Source organism: Cottoperca gobio, chromosome 4 (genome assembly GCF_900634415.1).
Source record: "Cottoperca gobio chromosome 4, fCotGob3.1, whole genome shotgun sequence".
Taxonomy (NCBI): domain Eukaryota; kingdom Metazoa; phylum Chordata; class Actinopteri; order Perciformes; family Bovichtidae; genus Cottoperca; species Cottoperca gobio.
In genome coordinates this window covers 28,701,921-28,717,874 of record NC_041358.1, presented here as the reverse complement: position 1 = coordinate 28,717,874, position 15,954 = coordinate 28,701,921, and the positions used below count along the sequence as shown (strand labels likewise).

At 44.1% G+C, this 15,954-nt stretch overlaps 2 protein-coding genes and 1 pseudogene across 2 annotated transcripts in view; 2 read left to right on the top strand and 1 right to left on the bottom strand.

Annotated features, from left to right (window-relative positions):
• LOC115007013 (E3 ubiquitin-protein ligase HERC2-like) overlaps positions 1-316 on the top strand; it is a 39,989-nt gene extending 39,673 nt beyond the window's left edge. The window contains 1 exon segment of the mRNA XM_029429651.1: positions 66-316. Coding sequence (XP_029285511.1) covers positions 66-316 — 251 coding nt within the window.
• Positions 317-1,799: 1,483 nt separating this feature from the next.
• LOC115007012 (magnesium transporter NIPA1-like) lies at positions 1,800-5,603 on the bottom strand (annotated as a pseudogene).
• A 171-nt stretch (positions 5,604-5,774) lies between these two features.
• The window catches only part of herc2 (HECT and RLD domain containing E3 ubiquitin protein ligase 2), a 56,711-nt gene continuing 46,531 nt past the window's right edge, over positions 5,775-15,954 (top strand). The window contains 21 exon segments of the mRNA XM_029429034.1: positions 5,775-5,906; positions 7,320-7,428; positions 8,542-8,635; positions 9,266-9,337; positions 9,340-9,396; positions 11,215-11,396; positions 11,398-11,438; position 11,543; positions 12,564-12,622; positions 12,624-12,661; positions 13,749-13,890; positions 13,969-14,073; positions 14,154-14,325; positions 14,778-14,819; positions 14,822-14,953; positions 15,292-15,306; positions 15,308-15,481; positions 15,618-15,635; positions 15,637-15,696; positions 15,698-15,736; positions 15,738-15,778. Of these exon segments, the coding sequence (XP_029284894.1) occupies positions 7,357-7,428; positions 8,542-8,635; positions 9,266-9,337; positions 9,340-9,396; positions 11,215-11,396; positions 11,398-11,438; position 11,543; positions 12,564-12,622; positions 12,624-12,661; positions 13,749-13,890; positions 13,969-14,073; positions 14,154-14,325; positions 14,778-14,819; positions 14,822-14,953; positions 15,292-15,306; positions 15,308-15,481; positions 15,618-15,635; positions 15,637-15,696; positions 15,698-15,736; positions 15,738-15,778 (1,556 nt within the window). The 5' untranslated portion in view covers positions 5,775-5,906; positions 7,320-7,356.

Here is a 15,954-nt window from a genome sequence, read left to right as displayed (position 1 = left end):
GTTATAAATATCGCGGCTCGCGCAAGTAATCATGTCTGTAACCAGCTCGCTCTCTGGACTTTCAGCCGCCTGTGTACCGGCCTCGGTGTCAGAATCGAGTTCGCTGGGAGGGGAGTGGAAGGTGGTGGACATCGCAGGGCAGCCGGAGTGGGGGGCAGCACAGCGCGCTGCATCATTCACTGGCCAGTGGGAGAGCCTTTTCACCTGGGGGGGCAGAGGTATAAGGGACGCTAACGGACCGGTTCTGGGGCACGAGACAGTGAGGAGCGCAGTGGGCTTGGAACCCAAGCGGTGCAGTCACAATACTGATGTGTAATCACACACATGTGCACACGGCACGACACTCTCACTCTGTGGTACTCACACACACTCACAGTCCTCTCTGTGGAATGTAGGCACACATGCACACACACTACTCTGTGAAATGGTCAGAGCACACACACATCGTGCTAGGGCCCTTTATAACCAATCATGAATTACAGTACACTGAAAAACGCAGTCGGTCTATTTTCACACAGCCCGATAGTAAATTCTTTCAATATAAATTGCATAAAACTATCTAAATCGGACATATAAGCAAGATAACCAACCCCATTTTAACAATGTCAATAAATAATAATACGAATCACATGTATAACCTTTAAGAAGCTCCATTCAGAACAAAAGTTTATATTTAGTATATTAGACAACTCCTCTTGGATAAACTCCGGACTGAAGAGGCAGCTTCTGAAGTTACACTGAATAATTCAAAGTGTCGGTGACTGGTACAGTGGAGCATCAGGACAACAGTCAACGGCCTCCTGAAGCCTCTGTAACTATCTCCATGCTCGTAAAACATGGAGTTGACAAATACTTGTTTAAAAGCTTTGAGAGATGAAGGGACTTTATAATATGAGTTTATCATCAAACTAAATATCGTCTTTGGGCTCAAAGAAGTGTTTTGCTGTGGTTGATATTTGAGGGTTACACAGTAACAAAGAACCGTTTCATAAGAAACTGCAAAGAGAAGAAATGTGAAGTTAAAGTCGTTATAAATACAAAGTTAGGTCATTTAGATAAATCAAGGATAAACATTGTGTTATAACAAATGATGTGTTCATGGGTAAAGTGTCACCTACAAAATGTCACTTAAAGAGACACGTACCAAACAGGAAGAGACTAGAGATGACTACAAAGACTCAAAACAACCACAGACACAAAACAACTACAAAACGACTACAAAGAGACACACAGTGACTACAAAGAGACACACAGTGACTACAAAGAGACACACAGTGACTACAAAGAGACACACACAGTGACTACAAAGAGACACACAGTGACTACAAAGAGACACACAATGACTACAAAGAGACACACAACGACTACAAAGAGACACACAACGACTACAAAGAGACACACAGTGACTACAAAGAGACACACAGTGACTACAAAGAGACACACAGTGACTACAAAGAGACACACAGTGACTACAAAGAGACACACAGTGACTACAAAGAGACACACAGTGACTACAAAGAGACACACAACGACTACAAAGAGACACACAACGACTACAAAGAGACACACAACGACTACAAAGAGACACACAGTGACTACAAAGAGACACACAATGACTACAAAGAGACACAAAGAGACACACAGTGACTACAAAGAGACACACAGTGACTACAAGAGACACACAGTGACTACAAAGAGACACCACAGTGACTACAAAGAGACACACAATGACTACAAAGAGACACACAGTGACTACAAAGAGACACACAGTGACTACAAAGAGACACACAATGACTACATTACATAGTCTCATAGTCCGCCCACGACTGTTTGGCAAAACTCTCAGTCGTCTTCTTCTTCCAGGTAACCACGGCCTCTTGGGAAATGCGGAGCAAAACGACGCCGACACACACCGTTGTCAGAGCACAAGCATGGCCAGGCCGTCAGTGACGGTGAGTGCAGTCCACTCCCTGAAGAGGAAGAGCGAAAGCGAGGATCACGGTGGACGTGAACGTCACGTAGTATATGGCTTCAAATCATGGTTGGAGCTGAAAACACTCCAAGGCCTTGTTGATGAAGAAGAACTGGATCATGGGGCATGACGCTGACAGCCAGGCTGCACAACAAGCCCAGGAAGAGGAGGGGCCAGCAAGCTCGGCTGCTGGACGGCTCGTCTCCAAACGCGGTCTCGTGCCACCGAGGCCGAGTCCTTTTGCTGCTCGGGACGGTGAAGCTTCCCAGGAGGGAACAATATGGCGACGTACACCATGATGTTTGATGAGCCGTGAGCCGGAGCAATCCACACAATTAGCATAACAGTCAGCAGCAGGCAGCACCAAGAGGGCGTACATTACAACACTGCAGGAGAGAAAGGACTTTTATTTAATCAGACTCTTCTTTTGTAGATTTAAAAAGAGGAAATAATAGTTCAGTAAAAATAAAAAGGTTGTAACTGGATTGGGACTTTTTACTGACGCGGCTTGTGATTCTACTGTTCACCTCATCTAATAATCAGTGGTGGAATTAAGTATATTTACTTAATTACATTTTCTGTTACTTTATACTTCTCCACTACATCTCACAGGTAAATATTCTCGTAACAAACACGTAAACATGAAATGACAATCCCACAAAACACCGTGGGGCAGACAGGGCTAAATACACAGACACCAAACGAGGGAACAAGACACAGCTGGGGAGAAAGGCAGAAACACAAGGGCAGAGTAAATGGACACAGGAGGAACACATTAACAATCACAGGGGAAAAACAACACAGACAGGAAGTAGATATGACATAAGGGGGAGTGAACACTTCAAAATAAAACAGGATATACAAAAATCCAGACTGTGACATATATTTTAATTTAATTAAGGTTTTGAATGCAGGACTAATTGTATTTTCAGTGTTGAATTAGAACTTTTACTTTAGTAAAGGATCTGAATACTTCTTCCATTTCACTGACAATAATTCTGGAGGACACAATAATTACCAGAGTAACTTAAAGCTAAAAAACAAACGAAAAGGACTTTGTCACCTGGGTCCGACAGCCTCTCCTCTAACTCCAGTCTGGATGTTACAGCCTCCGCTTTGGGAGCATGAATGATGAGCATGACGGAGCCACAGCAACACAACACACAGCCAAGCTTTCCCAGGATGTTTAAATGCTCCTTCAAGATCCACGAAGCCAGCACAGCCCTGCACGATCACACGAAACAGCAAAAAGATCAACGAGGGTAACAAAGCTGCCTGTAACTCTTGTATATATAAGTATAGCTGCAGTATGCTGCTGTATATGCAACCGTGCAACACTGTATGGACTTACCCAAATAACACTCCAAGGGCTCCTAGTGGTGTCACGATCACAGCGGGGGCCACATTGTACGCCAGGAAATTCCCAATTTGACCAACAATCACTAAGAAAGTCATAAACAGGTGTGTTTTAACTTTTAGCCTTAAAAAGTGCCCACTTCACCGGTCATACATAAAACAAAAGAATTAAATGTATATCTTTAACTTGCAGCTTTTTAGACTGTTTGAGCGACTTGAGCACGGGTCTGAATAATAGGCCAGTTATCAATTTTATAACATCTGACTCGTACAATCTTAACAACTAAAATAGTCTTAAACTTACACCTTTTTAGATAATATATGAACAGAACAATGAGCATATCTTTCTCCTGGTCAGGGCAGAATCAAAGACGTTTAATTACAGTGGAGAAGCAATAAATATTAATAATAAATTGTTTGCAGTTTCAGCAGTTAACACAAAAAAAAGTTATTTACCTAATTGCATTAATATGCAAATATCATTGTAGTTAAACTTCCAGGAAGTTACTGCAAACTGTAGTTTTAGGTAACTGTTTATGTGTAATATGTAGTTCACTGCTCCCCAACACTGCAGATCTGAAATGTGATGTTTTAGTAGAAATAATGGAATCACAGACATCTTATTATATTAATAAGATATATAAATGCTATACCCTCCAGAGTCGATAGATGGCGCTATACTCACTGGCCAGTGTGCCCCCCCACCACACCACATCTGTGAGGTAGGACCCTCCTGGGGACAGAAAACAGTTGAATTGGTCTTTGTAGTTTACGACACTTTACCAACGTAAAGGTGTTATTTAGTAGCTTCTGCACGTGCAGGTATTCCTGCTGTTTTATTCTACCTCTGTCGCGCGAGCGTATATTCCCTTCTTTTGAAGCACAAATGTCGACCCATTGATGAAACTTGATGCTACAGCTATCACTAGTCCAGAAACAGGCAACGAAACACTGCTTTGTTCCGAGTCAAACAGCCATAATTTACTGTTTATTTAGTTTATTATTCTGCACAATGACTGAAGCTCTACTGTCCAGCTTCGTAGTTTGGACCCGGAAGTGACACACTGCGCATGTGCAGTTCCTCCAGCACCCGGCTGCACCATACCACTCTGCATTTTATAAATACATTACGTACTTTTTACTGCAAAACGTATGAGATCCAGTTTGATATATCAACATATATGAAATAATGTTAAATGTTGAATCAGAACTTATTGTTCTCTCATAGTTCCATACTTTACCTACTGTGTGGAGGTAAACACATACAAAACCAACACTAATACAATTTTCATGCTACAGAAAAGAGCTATAAGAATATAAACCAATATGTTTATTCAGAACCAACCATGCAGTATTAATAATCTGCCTGTTTTAAAGTTTTGTGATGTAGTATGTTGAAACTGCACAAATAATGTACAAAACACAAAATAATTTGCTTTCCAACTGTATTCAGAGGTTTAGAGAGCAACAGGTATGTTTAAAAAACAACAACCAAATAAAAAAAGAGTTTATAAATAAGGTGATACATATATATATAAAACTGAGGTATGATTATTATTGTGTTAGAAACGTGTGGAACTTTGTTTTGTTTTTGTATAGCCTTAACTTAAAAAATGTTGTTTCCCCTTTAATTTAATGCCTTATTGTTATTTTAATTTTTTTGGGAAAGTGTTAATAAGGTACAAAATAAATGATTACTACTTCAACATGTTGTCTTGCCTATGAAATGTCACACTCACAGAAACAAATCCTCATACATTATTACCACACCCAGAGGCTCTTTATAGAACATCCTTTATCTAAGGAAACTAACTATCATATATCAAATATGTCACTTTGTCGCTAAATCTGTGAAATATATAAACACTATAATTAAATACACGTCTGAAAACCATATACAATATGTCACTCTGTAGCTAAATAAAACACATTTAAAATAATACACTATAATTAAATAAACATCTAAAATTATATGAAATATGTCACTTTGTGCTAAATAAAACATCTGTGAAATATATACACACTATAATTAAATACACGTCTGAAACCATATACAATATGTCACTCTGTAGCTAAATAAAACACATTTAAAATAATACACTATAATTAAACGAACATCTAAAGTGACATGTAAGCAAAATAAAACTGAAATAAATCGTAAATCCCTTGCGACACAGCGACACAGCGCGACACAGCGACACAGCGACACAGCGCGACACAGCGACACAGCGCGACACAGCGACACAGCGCCACCCAACGGACAGTTTGCCTTCATGTTCCAGGGCAACCCCGCCCCTCCTAAGTCCCGCCTTGAATCCAAAAGAAGCGCTCATTTTATGATCCCATTCGGTACGAGGGGGCGGAGTCTACTCAGAATCCAACTAATCAGAAGCCCCCCTCCCCAGCGGGCTGCTGTGGTGAACAGATAAATTGCACTGGAGCTCCGCGTTCCCGACTACGTAATTTGTTTCCATGCCTCGTGCCCCGGTCCGCGACCTGTCAATCAAGTCCATGATGAACATCTCGTTAATGCAGCAAAGCAGCTGAGGGACACGAATAGCTCGAGAAGACACCGCAGGTAATCTAGAAATGTGTTGTCAAAATGCACATGTTACGCGCTGTGCTGCTGAAGTAGACCTGAATCTGTTCTGTGCCATGTTTTAGCAGCTTATTCATGGTTGCTTGGATGATGTTGTAGCGTTACTAGCTGTCTAGCAAGCTAAGTAGTTAGCCTTTAGCCGCCAAGCTAATGTGAACATTACCTAGCATTATGTGCTGCGTTATTATGAGCGTATTTATGCTGTGTCAGTGTGTGCTATCACCAGCTGGACTAGTGTCTGTTATCATATATGAAAGCCAGGTGATATCCACGGTATCAAGGTTAACACAGTCTGTGCCCTTGCTAGCATTTAATGCTACGATATTCTCGTTTTCCTCCCAACGTCTCATGTTAACGTTATAGTTATGGACACATCTTTGGCCTTAAACTCTTAGCGTTAATTATGTCAACTAAGCGCATGCATGGTACAGATTCAACGTCACAGTAGTTTCTCATTAAACTAGAAATATTATGGGGGATAGACGTAATGGAGAAGGTTGATCCAGATAAGTATAACGGTCACTTCAGCTGAAACACTCATGATGAAAGCAGCAACATGTAGATGTAAGCTAGCTGCTGTCCTACAGTTAGCTTGTGTTTCAGTGACACTGGAGGGATCCAGTCGTATGTTTTGAATACTTGAATATTGGGTTTCCCGTTTGTTTACATTTGGGTGATGCTGATTTCCCCAGGCTGTTAAACCCCCCAGTTTGAGGTCATCTTGGTGTAAGTTTTAATTGTAAAAAAGATGGGTGCTAACCCATTTGTGCCCAAATACTTGTATTTATTATGATGAGGAGAAATGCTACAACATTTGTTCTGATTGCTTGTCTTTAAATCTGCTGTGGACATACATTGGGCTAATAATCCTAGGGTTAGTCAGTCACAATTCTGTCACATTTTGTTTAATAAATGGAATATTTGTACACTGCTTATGTGTGCATATATTTGATATTCACCACATTATGATTTCATGGATACCAAACACTTCATTGTGCTCCTTTATAGTTTCTGAGATTGTTTGCAGGGTTGCACAGCAAAGTGTTGTAGCCTTTGTCCATTTATGCTACACAAGAAAACAAAACAGTAATGCATTCATGTAGGGCATACTTTTAATTTGCTTCAGGAGGAATGTAAACCGCAGCACCAAAAACAATAATATGTAATGTGCTTGTATAGAAGAAACTGTAGTCCCATGTGCCCAAAGATTAAATATAGTATGATAATAAAATCTCACTTTTCAGGCAAACCGTTTGACAGATTTGAACAGATTTGTGCTTAATGTTCAACATCACTTTATTATGATGTCATTATAAGCGGATTCTCATCTAACCGTAATTTTGTACATTTGTCTAATTCTACAACCCAGCCTGTCGTCTCTTTATCTTGTAGGTTGGCTGCGCTTGCAGCCAGGAGAGGAGAGGGGACGATGCCTTCGCCATCTTTCACGCTCGATGCTCAGCTGAGATTTCATGACAAATGGCTGAAGATAGACCTGCAGGTATGTGAACATAGAGGAGGGGATAGTATGGGAATAACTGCTTTTCAGATGAAGAGGGCACATGTGACTGGGGAGAAGGGAACAATATGTTTAATCTTTGCTTCAGTTGAATTATAACATATTTCATCTTCTAAAACAAATTGTATTGCTCAGTTTTCTTTACAGTCTTTATGCTAAATCACTAAACCTTCATGTCTTACTGATGCTACCTTTCCCAAAACCGTTGTTCTACATGTGCTTATTACACTAGTTGGAACCAATATCTTAAATTAAAACGGAGTTGAAACTGTGGAGCTACATTAGTTGAAGTATCCTGACGCACCTGATCGCTTCAGACACATCTGCATCCTCTGGCCTGCAAGCTGCATCAAGTCATGGATGATTATTGTTTCCCTATGAAAAGAGGTGCAGTCTATAATATTACAGTAAGTAGTGGGGGAAAAGGTATTTAAAAGAATATCTATGTTGTGAAAACAAACTCGTGCTGGTTGTAATTATGAGGTATTCAACGCTCCTCATTCTACAGAACGGGCAGCGAGCTGCTCGTCTGCTTTGACCTCCACAAATCAGTTTTTAAAATTGTGAAGGGGTTTCATGTTCTTCCCATCGTCGGATCTCTCCGGTGCTGAAGGCAGATTCAGTTTTATTTGTCTGGTGGTCGTCTGTGAGCTAACGTGGTTTTGACATTTTAAGACATTGGATCCTTGAAAGCAGAGTTTGATTTCCACTCGTGAGTATTTCTTAGGATCATGACACAGATTTTACAGAACAAGCAGATGTGTCCTTGACTTAGTTGGAAGCTAAAGCAGCTGTTCTTGTCCTCACTTATATTTGATATTAGTTTGTTGGTTTAGTTTTCTTAGCTGAATATGGAGCCTGCACAACAGACTTCCTTCCACGGGTGACAGATGTCTGAAGCTCTAAAGAAGAATGAACACCGAGCAAATAAGCGGAAAAGGTTATTTTAAAATGTGGACAGTGAGATCCATTGAATCTATTTCAGCTGCGCCTGTAAAGCCCGGATGAAGTGATTGTAAACCGGTTTGTGTTTATACGCAGAACTTACAAAGCAAACGCGCTGATTTAATTATTGTGCCTCTCTTGCTTCGTCAGCGGGCGTTCTCTCCAGAGGGCCTGAGTGAGATGTGGAATGAAATGGTAAAAGATGAGGAGATCACGTTCAACGGAGAAGAATCTGCTCACCCAGGTACAACATGGAGACATCGCAACATTTACTCTAAGTTGTTTACACATGTACACATCGCTGCCGTGTCTGATGTTTACCCCCGTCTCAGGATGATGCATGAGGTAGTGACAGGGTTGGCATTTTGAAAGTGCAAAGCTTGTCCAAATAACAGTTATTTTTAAAGGTTTATGACACTTTGAAAGTTTCTTTATTGGACTAAGTCCAAAGCATCAGAAACTAGAAAACGACCTTCAGTTAGCGGCTACAGCAAGTCGAAGTCAGCCGGCACAAACTCCAGCGCCGGGAGAAGGAGCGGGCTGGTGGAGCCGGGTCTCACCTGTGTGAAGGCATCCGGCAGGGCTCAGAGCCCCCAGGGTCAGGACTCCCGGGCTGGGCTTTTGCACCGGCCGAATTATAGCCGCCAACTAAAGGTCAATTTTCCTGGAGCCGCTGCCCAAAATCCAAATCCAACTTTAGTACATATCTCTGCAACACAGCACACAGACATCTTGGACATAACGTCTACGCTGTGATGTGTTGATGTGTTGATGTGTTGATGTGTTGATGTGTTGAACTAAAAGTCTTCTCTTCACCTGAAACCTCGCTGATGGAAATGAAGGTTAATGTCAGAATGTCTTGTGATCACTTTAGAGGATTGCACTGACTGCTTTGGAACTCAGAAGAAAGATGAACCCAACGACAAGGAGAAGAAGGAGGAGGAGGAGACGTCACATCTGTACATCACTCCATCATGGAGACCTGGGACTGGGGGCGGCAGCCAGGTGAGAGCGACCTGAACAATGTCACGATGCGATTCCTCCTGCTGTCATTCTGCCCGTTCTCCCGCTGTGGCTCTTGGTATTTTACGCCTTTCTGTTTCCAAGTAGGGTAAATAATACCATGCTGACAGCGGGCAGTTTCACAACTCTTAAATGTGGACTAGCTCCAGAGATACCGACCACCGCGACACGTGGCCAACCTCTGTTTATCAATTGCACGCCTGTCGGGCCTTGCTGATGTATGTTCTGCTGATGTATGTTCTGCTGATGTATGTTCTGCTGATGTATGTTCTGCTGATGCATGTTCTGCTGATGCATGTTCTGCTGATGCATGTTCTGCTGATGTATGTTCTGCTGATGCATGTTCTGCTGATGCATGTTCTGCTGATGCATGTTCTGCTGATGCATGTTCTGCTGATGCATGTTCTGCTGGCACGGCAGATGTGGAAACTCTGAAATGAAACTTGCAGTCGTTAGGTCGGAGTTATTTTTACCCCTCGGAGGGTAACTTGGGAGGCGTTACAATGCGGTGGAGCGAAGGGGTAGCGTCTGTGTTTACAGGCGGGACTGGGTGGGACATCACGGTGGTGGGAGATAAGCTTTGGGTGGGGGTGCGGGGGGGGGAGCCACTTGGCTGCTTCTCTGTTATTGACTGAAGCAGAACCTCCTGATTGTACAGACGGCAGCTGCATCGCTGTGTCGTTCAAGCAGATTCACAGAACATGTTGTCAGGAGCTGCAGCCCAGACCCAGACTGTTGTTCTGAAAGCAGGATGATGGAGCAGCCACAGACTGATTCTGGATGTGGATTTAGAATTTAAGGGTCAACTTTACGGATGACTTGGTGCAGCCTTTAGTGTTACCTCTTGTTCCCAGGGTAGATCTTTAAAGATAATCTCCCCCCCCCCTGCATGCGCTGTTCTCCTGGGCGTGTTTACCTCGAGTATTGTACAATAAATACTTCGACTCTGTCTGATGCATATCTGTCCTGACAGCCCGAGCACAGCTGACCGAGGCTCGTACGTCCTCGGGCCGCGCCGGCTTACATGAAGCTTAAGTGGATTTCAGACCTGCTATTCCAGCTCCTCTCGTCTTCCTTCAGCGCCGCTGCGTGGAAACATAATAAAACATTTCCTCTTGAACCGCATCAGAACAAAGGGCTGATTGTGAAAAGTGCAGGAAATATTGAATGTGGGGAATTTTCTTTTTTCATTAAGAAACAGAAGTTAATAAGCGGGACGTGTCATGAGACCTTTTATAGAAACACCAGGAAGTAGAGAGGAGCTGAGTTCTTCATCTGTGGTTTATTTATTGTTGATCAGAACCTTCTGTACGTGTTCAAGCTCTGGTACATCATGTGAACTTCAGCGTTACATTCTTTAATTAAGAGCAGTTTAAATGATCAGAGTGCAGCAGCATGTTTACAGGATAACAAATGTTTTCACTCCTTCTGCTGCATGTTGTCTCACAATATGCCCGTCCTTTTTCCAATACAACGGCCTCTGATTATAGGATTTTCTGCCAACATTTACAATATATTGCACTTGAATATTTAGATATATTTCAAGATGTATATATTTAAAATATGTTTTAAATTGCAGAAGAAAAGACTTTTCTTCCCTAAAACCTTTCAGTGTTGAAATGTCACCATTATTCTAGTGAACATGCATACATTACACATTTAGACAAGTTAACAGCTTAAGAATAGATTTAAAACTCGTACAGCAGTCTCACAACTTTTCTCTGCGAGAACTTACAGGTGACAAAGAAGTTCTGCTATGTTTGGGAAGATTGATTTAATTTACTTCCCGCGTGTGTGCAGATGAGACGGAGCTGAAGGACTGTCTGCTGGTTCTGGTCGACGACCAGCAGAAGCTCTCGGCTCAGATGGCCAAAAGCACTCTGTCTGCCCAACGCCTGCGCCAGCGCCTGGTCATCCTGGAGCGCTACCTCATCTCTCTCAGCCACAGCATGATGGAGGAGAAGTACAAGGTCCGCTGGAAGGGATCCACCCAGCTCCCCACTGCCTGCTGCGGACAATAAGAGGTAAGAATAACGAAGTGGAGAGCCTCAGTGGTCAGCCGCTGTCGGCTCACCGCAGGAGGAGGACTGTGCATGTGATTGCAGGTGACCTGTGCATGTGATAACAGTGTGACCTGCGGCATGCGACCTGCGGCATGCGAGCTGCAGGGACATGCGGCGGCAGGGAGGCGGCATGCGACGGCAGGTGACATGCGGCGGCAGGTGACCTGCGGCATGCGATGGCAGGTGACATGCGGCGGCAGGTGACCTGCGGCATGCGACGGCAGGTGACATGCGGCGGCAGGTGACCTGCGGCATGCGACGGCAGGTGACATGCGGCGGCAGGTGACCTGCGGCATGCGACGGCAGGTGACATGCGGCGGCAGGTGACCTGCGGCATGCGACGGCAGGTGACATGCGGCGGCAGGTGACCTGCGGCATGCGACGGCAGGTGACATGCGACGGCAGGTGACATGCGACGGCAGGTGACATGCGGCGGCAGGTGACATGCGGCGGCAGGTGACCGGCGGCAGGTGACCTGCGGCATGCGGCGGCAGGTGACCTGCGGCATGCGGCGGCAGGTGACCTGCGGCATGCGGCGGCGGCATGCGGGCGTGCAGGCTGCGGCACTGCGGCGGCAGGCGGCAGGCGGCATGCGGCGCAGTGAAATGTCGTTTTTGAGACAAACGCAAACAATATTAATTAAAACAGAATATTTGGTTGGATAAAAAACATGTTTTAGAATGGTATTGTAAATGTTGGATCAGTCAGAAAGAATCCTCCGCAGCAAGCAGCACTGGACTCCACTAATAATATAATTATATAATATAATAATAATATTAGTGCAGCCTCATCTTTAACTGCAGCTGTGCACACACACTTTAAACAGAAGAAGAGTCCTGATGTTGATTTAGTGTTTGAATGTCAACGTTCTGAGATGAAACTCGAACAACAACCACAAAGTGCTCAGTGTTGTAGTTTAGTTGTTGAACAAACTGTTCAGTAAACTACAGATTGATCCAGTGGAGTCACTTCCTGGTATGAACTCTGCATGTATCTGATGTTGACTCAAACCTCCAGCTCTCGTGTGCGAGTTCTCAACACGTCCTCTGGTTTTAATCTCGGTGTAAACGTGCTTTGTGTTTTCAGTCTCGTCCGGCCAGTAAAAGCGTTGAAGGTTTGGCCAGAGTCGGCTCCAGGGCAGCGCTTCGTTTGCCTTGCGTTCCTGCGTCGAGCCTGGAGGTCTGGTAAGAATCTGTGATGTGTCGGTGGTGGATGTCTCTGTCAAAGCGTCACAGCTGTTGTTTTATGTCTTTTCCATGTTACACGCTGCTCATGGTAAACAACCCAACATATTTCTCAATGCTATGTTTTTAGCTTTAGCTTGGGAAGTCAGCGACATGAAGAACTGCAACTTATTGTGATTGATTTATAACTAATATTGCAATTCAGTATTGGATAAAAAATATGACCATCATGCATCAACATTTAAAATCTTTCATGTGTTTTGATGAAATGAGAGGAATTGTTGCATGACTTGATATTAATAACATCTTTATTTAGCTCGTCAGAATATAATAACTTGTAACCTCGAGCCTGCCAAACATGTAACGTAATCATCATGACTTAACAACAGAGCAACAGGATGCTGTGAACATTAATGTATGAAAGATGGAAATTAATCTTGCCCGTCTGATATGTAGATGACTCACAGCCTTGTTGTAAACATGTTACTGCTCCTGCAGCTTCTTCCCGACCGCGTCTGGAGGAAGCTGCAGGAGACATTTTATACACTTGCGTTACTTTATTTTGGAAGCAGGAAGCAGGAAGCAGGAAGTTTTCTTGTATAAACTAGTGGCTGCGTTTGTTTAAAAGGTTTTGGTTGTGACTTTGTAGTAAGAGAAGCTGAATGTGTTCTGATGTGAGCTGCAGGTCCACAGGGACAGGGTGGGAACAAGGCTCCTCTCTGAAGCCTTTCTGTAACATGAGACACACACACACACACACACACACACACCTCTCATCCTCAGTATTCCTGGAATACACTGTCAGTTTTCTTTAACCCACCACCTGCTGAATTAACACGTTTACAAATCCAGGATATTGAGATTGTGCAGGAGGATGAGGTCCATGTAATCTGATTACCAGTTGCTTGAAGGTTATTGTCTTTTGAATGCACGAGTGAGCCCATAATATCAAGTCGTATAGTCGGGACAGTGATAGCATTAATGCACATTAGATAAGATGAGAATATATGACCGGGTGTCTGGGTCCCCTCTGTTTGGTGTGATCCACGGTGCCACATATAAAACAGGAGGCTTTTGTATTTTGCAGGCGATGACGCAGATCTTTGCAGTGAGCTTCTCCAGGAGTCTCTGGATGCCTTGCGTGCTCTGCCAGAGGCCACGCTGTTCGACGAGGGGACTGTATCCTCAGTGTGGCTCGAGGTCGTTGAGAGGGCCACCAAGTTCCTCAGGTTCGTGATTCACTCATCTGTCGATCATTTTGTATATTTGGAGGATCTTCTGTGATTCTCATGTCTTGTGATTCTCAGTGATGTGCATGGAAGTGCCAGCACCAAAGGCAACATTCCTCTCCAGGACCAGCACCTCGCCCTGGCCATCCTGCTGGAGCTGGCTGTGCAGAGGGGCACTCTCAGGTAACCAGAGACCTTTTAATACCTGCTCATCTGCAGTTGAAATGCACCTCACTGCTCACTGTGTTTATGTCTGTGTGCAGTCAGCTGCTGTCTGCTGTCCTGCTGCTGATGCGCCTGTGGGAAAGTGGCACCAGAGAGATGGACAACGAGCGCTCCACCCAGGGAACCAGCGCCCCTCTGCTGCCCCTCCTGCAGCGCTTTCAGAACATACACAGGAGCAAGGAGGAACCCATTCCTGAAGAGGAAGATGAGGTGAAAGTCTCCTCTCTGTATCTCAGTACAATGAGACACCATTGAGCTTCTCCACAGTCGGTGTCACCTGAAGCAGGAAGCTGAACAACGTTCTGCTGTGGACGTGTTTTACACACCTAAAAATATCAGTTTAAGTGAACGTTATATTTAGAATATTATCTCTGCTTTACCTCGCTGTCAGTCAGCCTTTGTGACGGGAAGTGAAGCCGTTATCTTCACACACCAGACTCCATTACAAAAAGAGTAATTTTACTGCAGAACTCAGCAGCTGCTGCTCTGACGCTGCTTCCATCTGTTAGTTTTGTGTTATTGTTCACACAATGTCTGTTTTCTCCAAACTGCCTCTACTGTCAGAACATCTTACAAACACACTTTAAACAATCCAGACTTTAAAGGACCAGATTTAGAATCAAGCTAACGAGAACTTTGTGGTTGTGTGCTGCGATTTCTAGATCCTCACGGCCCAAATGAGTCCAAATGAGAGCTTCCTGCGCTAACCTGACGCTGCCATCAGGATAACGACCTAGCTATTGACCTTCGGCAAACCGCTGTGGTGATCATGGCTCACCTGGACCGCCTGGCTTCTCCCTGCAGCCCTCCACACTGCAACGCCCCCACCTCACACAAGGTGTGACTCTTTTATCAACTGGCCAATGATCTGTTATCTTATTTTGTCAATGAATCCGACTCCTTCCCTGATGATTGCTGGAGTTATATTCCTGTTTTTATCTTCTTGGTCCTAAATATGGTCTTTGAATATGCACACTGTCCCGTTTGCCGTGTTGTGCTGGTATGAACAAAACGGTCAGCCAGACTGCACACAAGTGCGAATCCTTGAACGGCAGTTAATCAAATTAAAAGGTTGACATTCATTTGCTACGCACATCTTTTTTTATGGTCATGTGTTTCTGCTAAAGGAGAAAATATCACACCATGTGACTGACTTCTCCGCTCTGTTTGTCCCAGGGGACCCTGCAGGAGGGTGATTGCCTGGGGCCTGTTGGGCTGGAAGCTTCACGCCAACGTTAACGGGCCCATTCAGTGTAAAGCCCTGTCGAGCCTCGGAGTCGCACAAATCGTCTGTTCAGAAAAGGGCTTTCTCATCCTGTCCAGCAGCGGTGCTGTTTACACCCATAACTACAAGAGCACAACCCTGGTCAGTTCCGTGTCGCAGGTGGTTTCTGTTTATTGACGCACAGCTCTCTTTATTCAGGACGAAAAACAAACGAGCAGCTGATCCCTTTCGTCTCCGTGTCGGCTGCAGATTGAGTCTCTGACTGATTGTGTTGCAGGCTCCGATGTCGATCCACGGTCCTGAGCTCCAGAAAGATTGTGAAGCTGGCGGCTCACCCGGACGGGCAGCACTACTTGGGTTCTGACCTCCAATGGGGAGGTGTTCTCCTGGGGCTGGCGGGGACGGAGGCCGCCTTGGACATGGAGACACCCCACGTGAGTAGGGATTCACACAGCGAGGAAACATTAATAAAGTTACTTTGCTCTCAAACGTTGGGGATCAAAAGAACTTGTAGATCTAAAGCTGTGACATAAATGCAGCACAAAGTGGAGTAGAAGTATAAAGTAGCATCACATAGAAATACTCAAGTAAAGAACAAGTACTGAGAAGCTTCT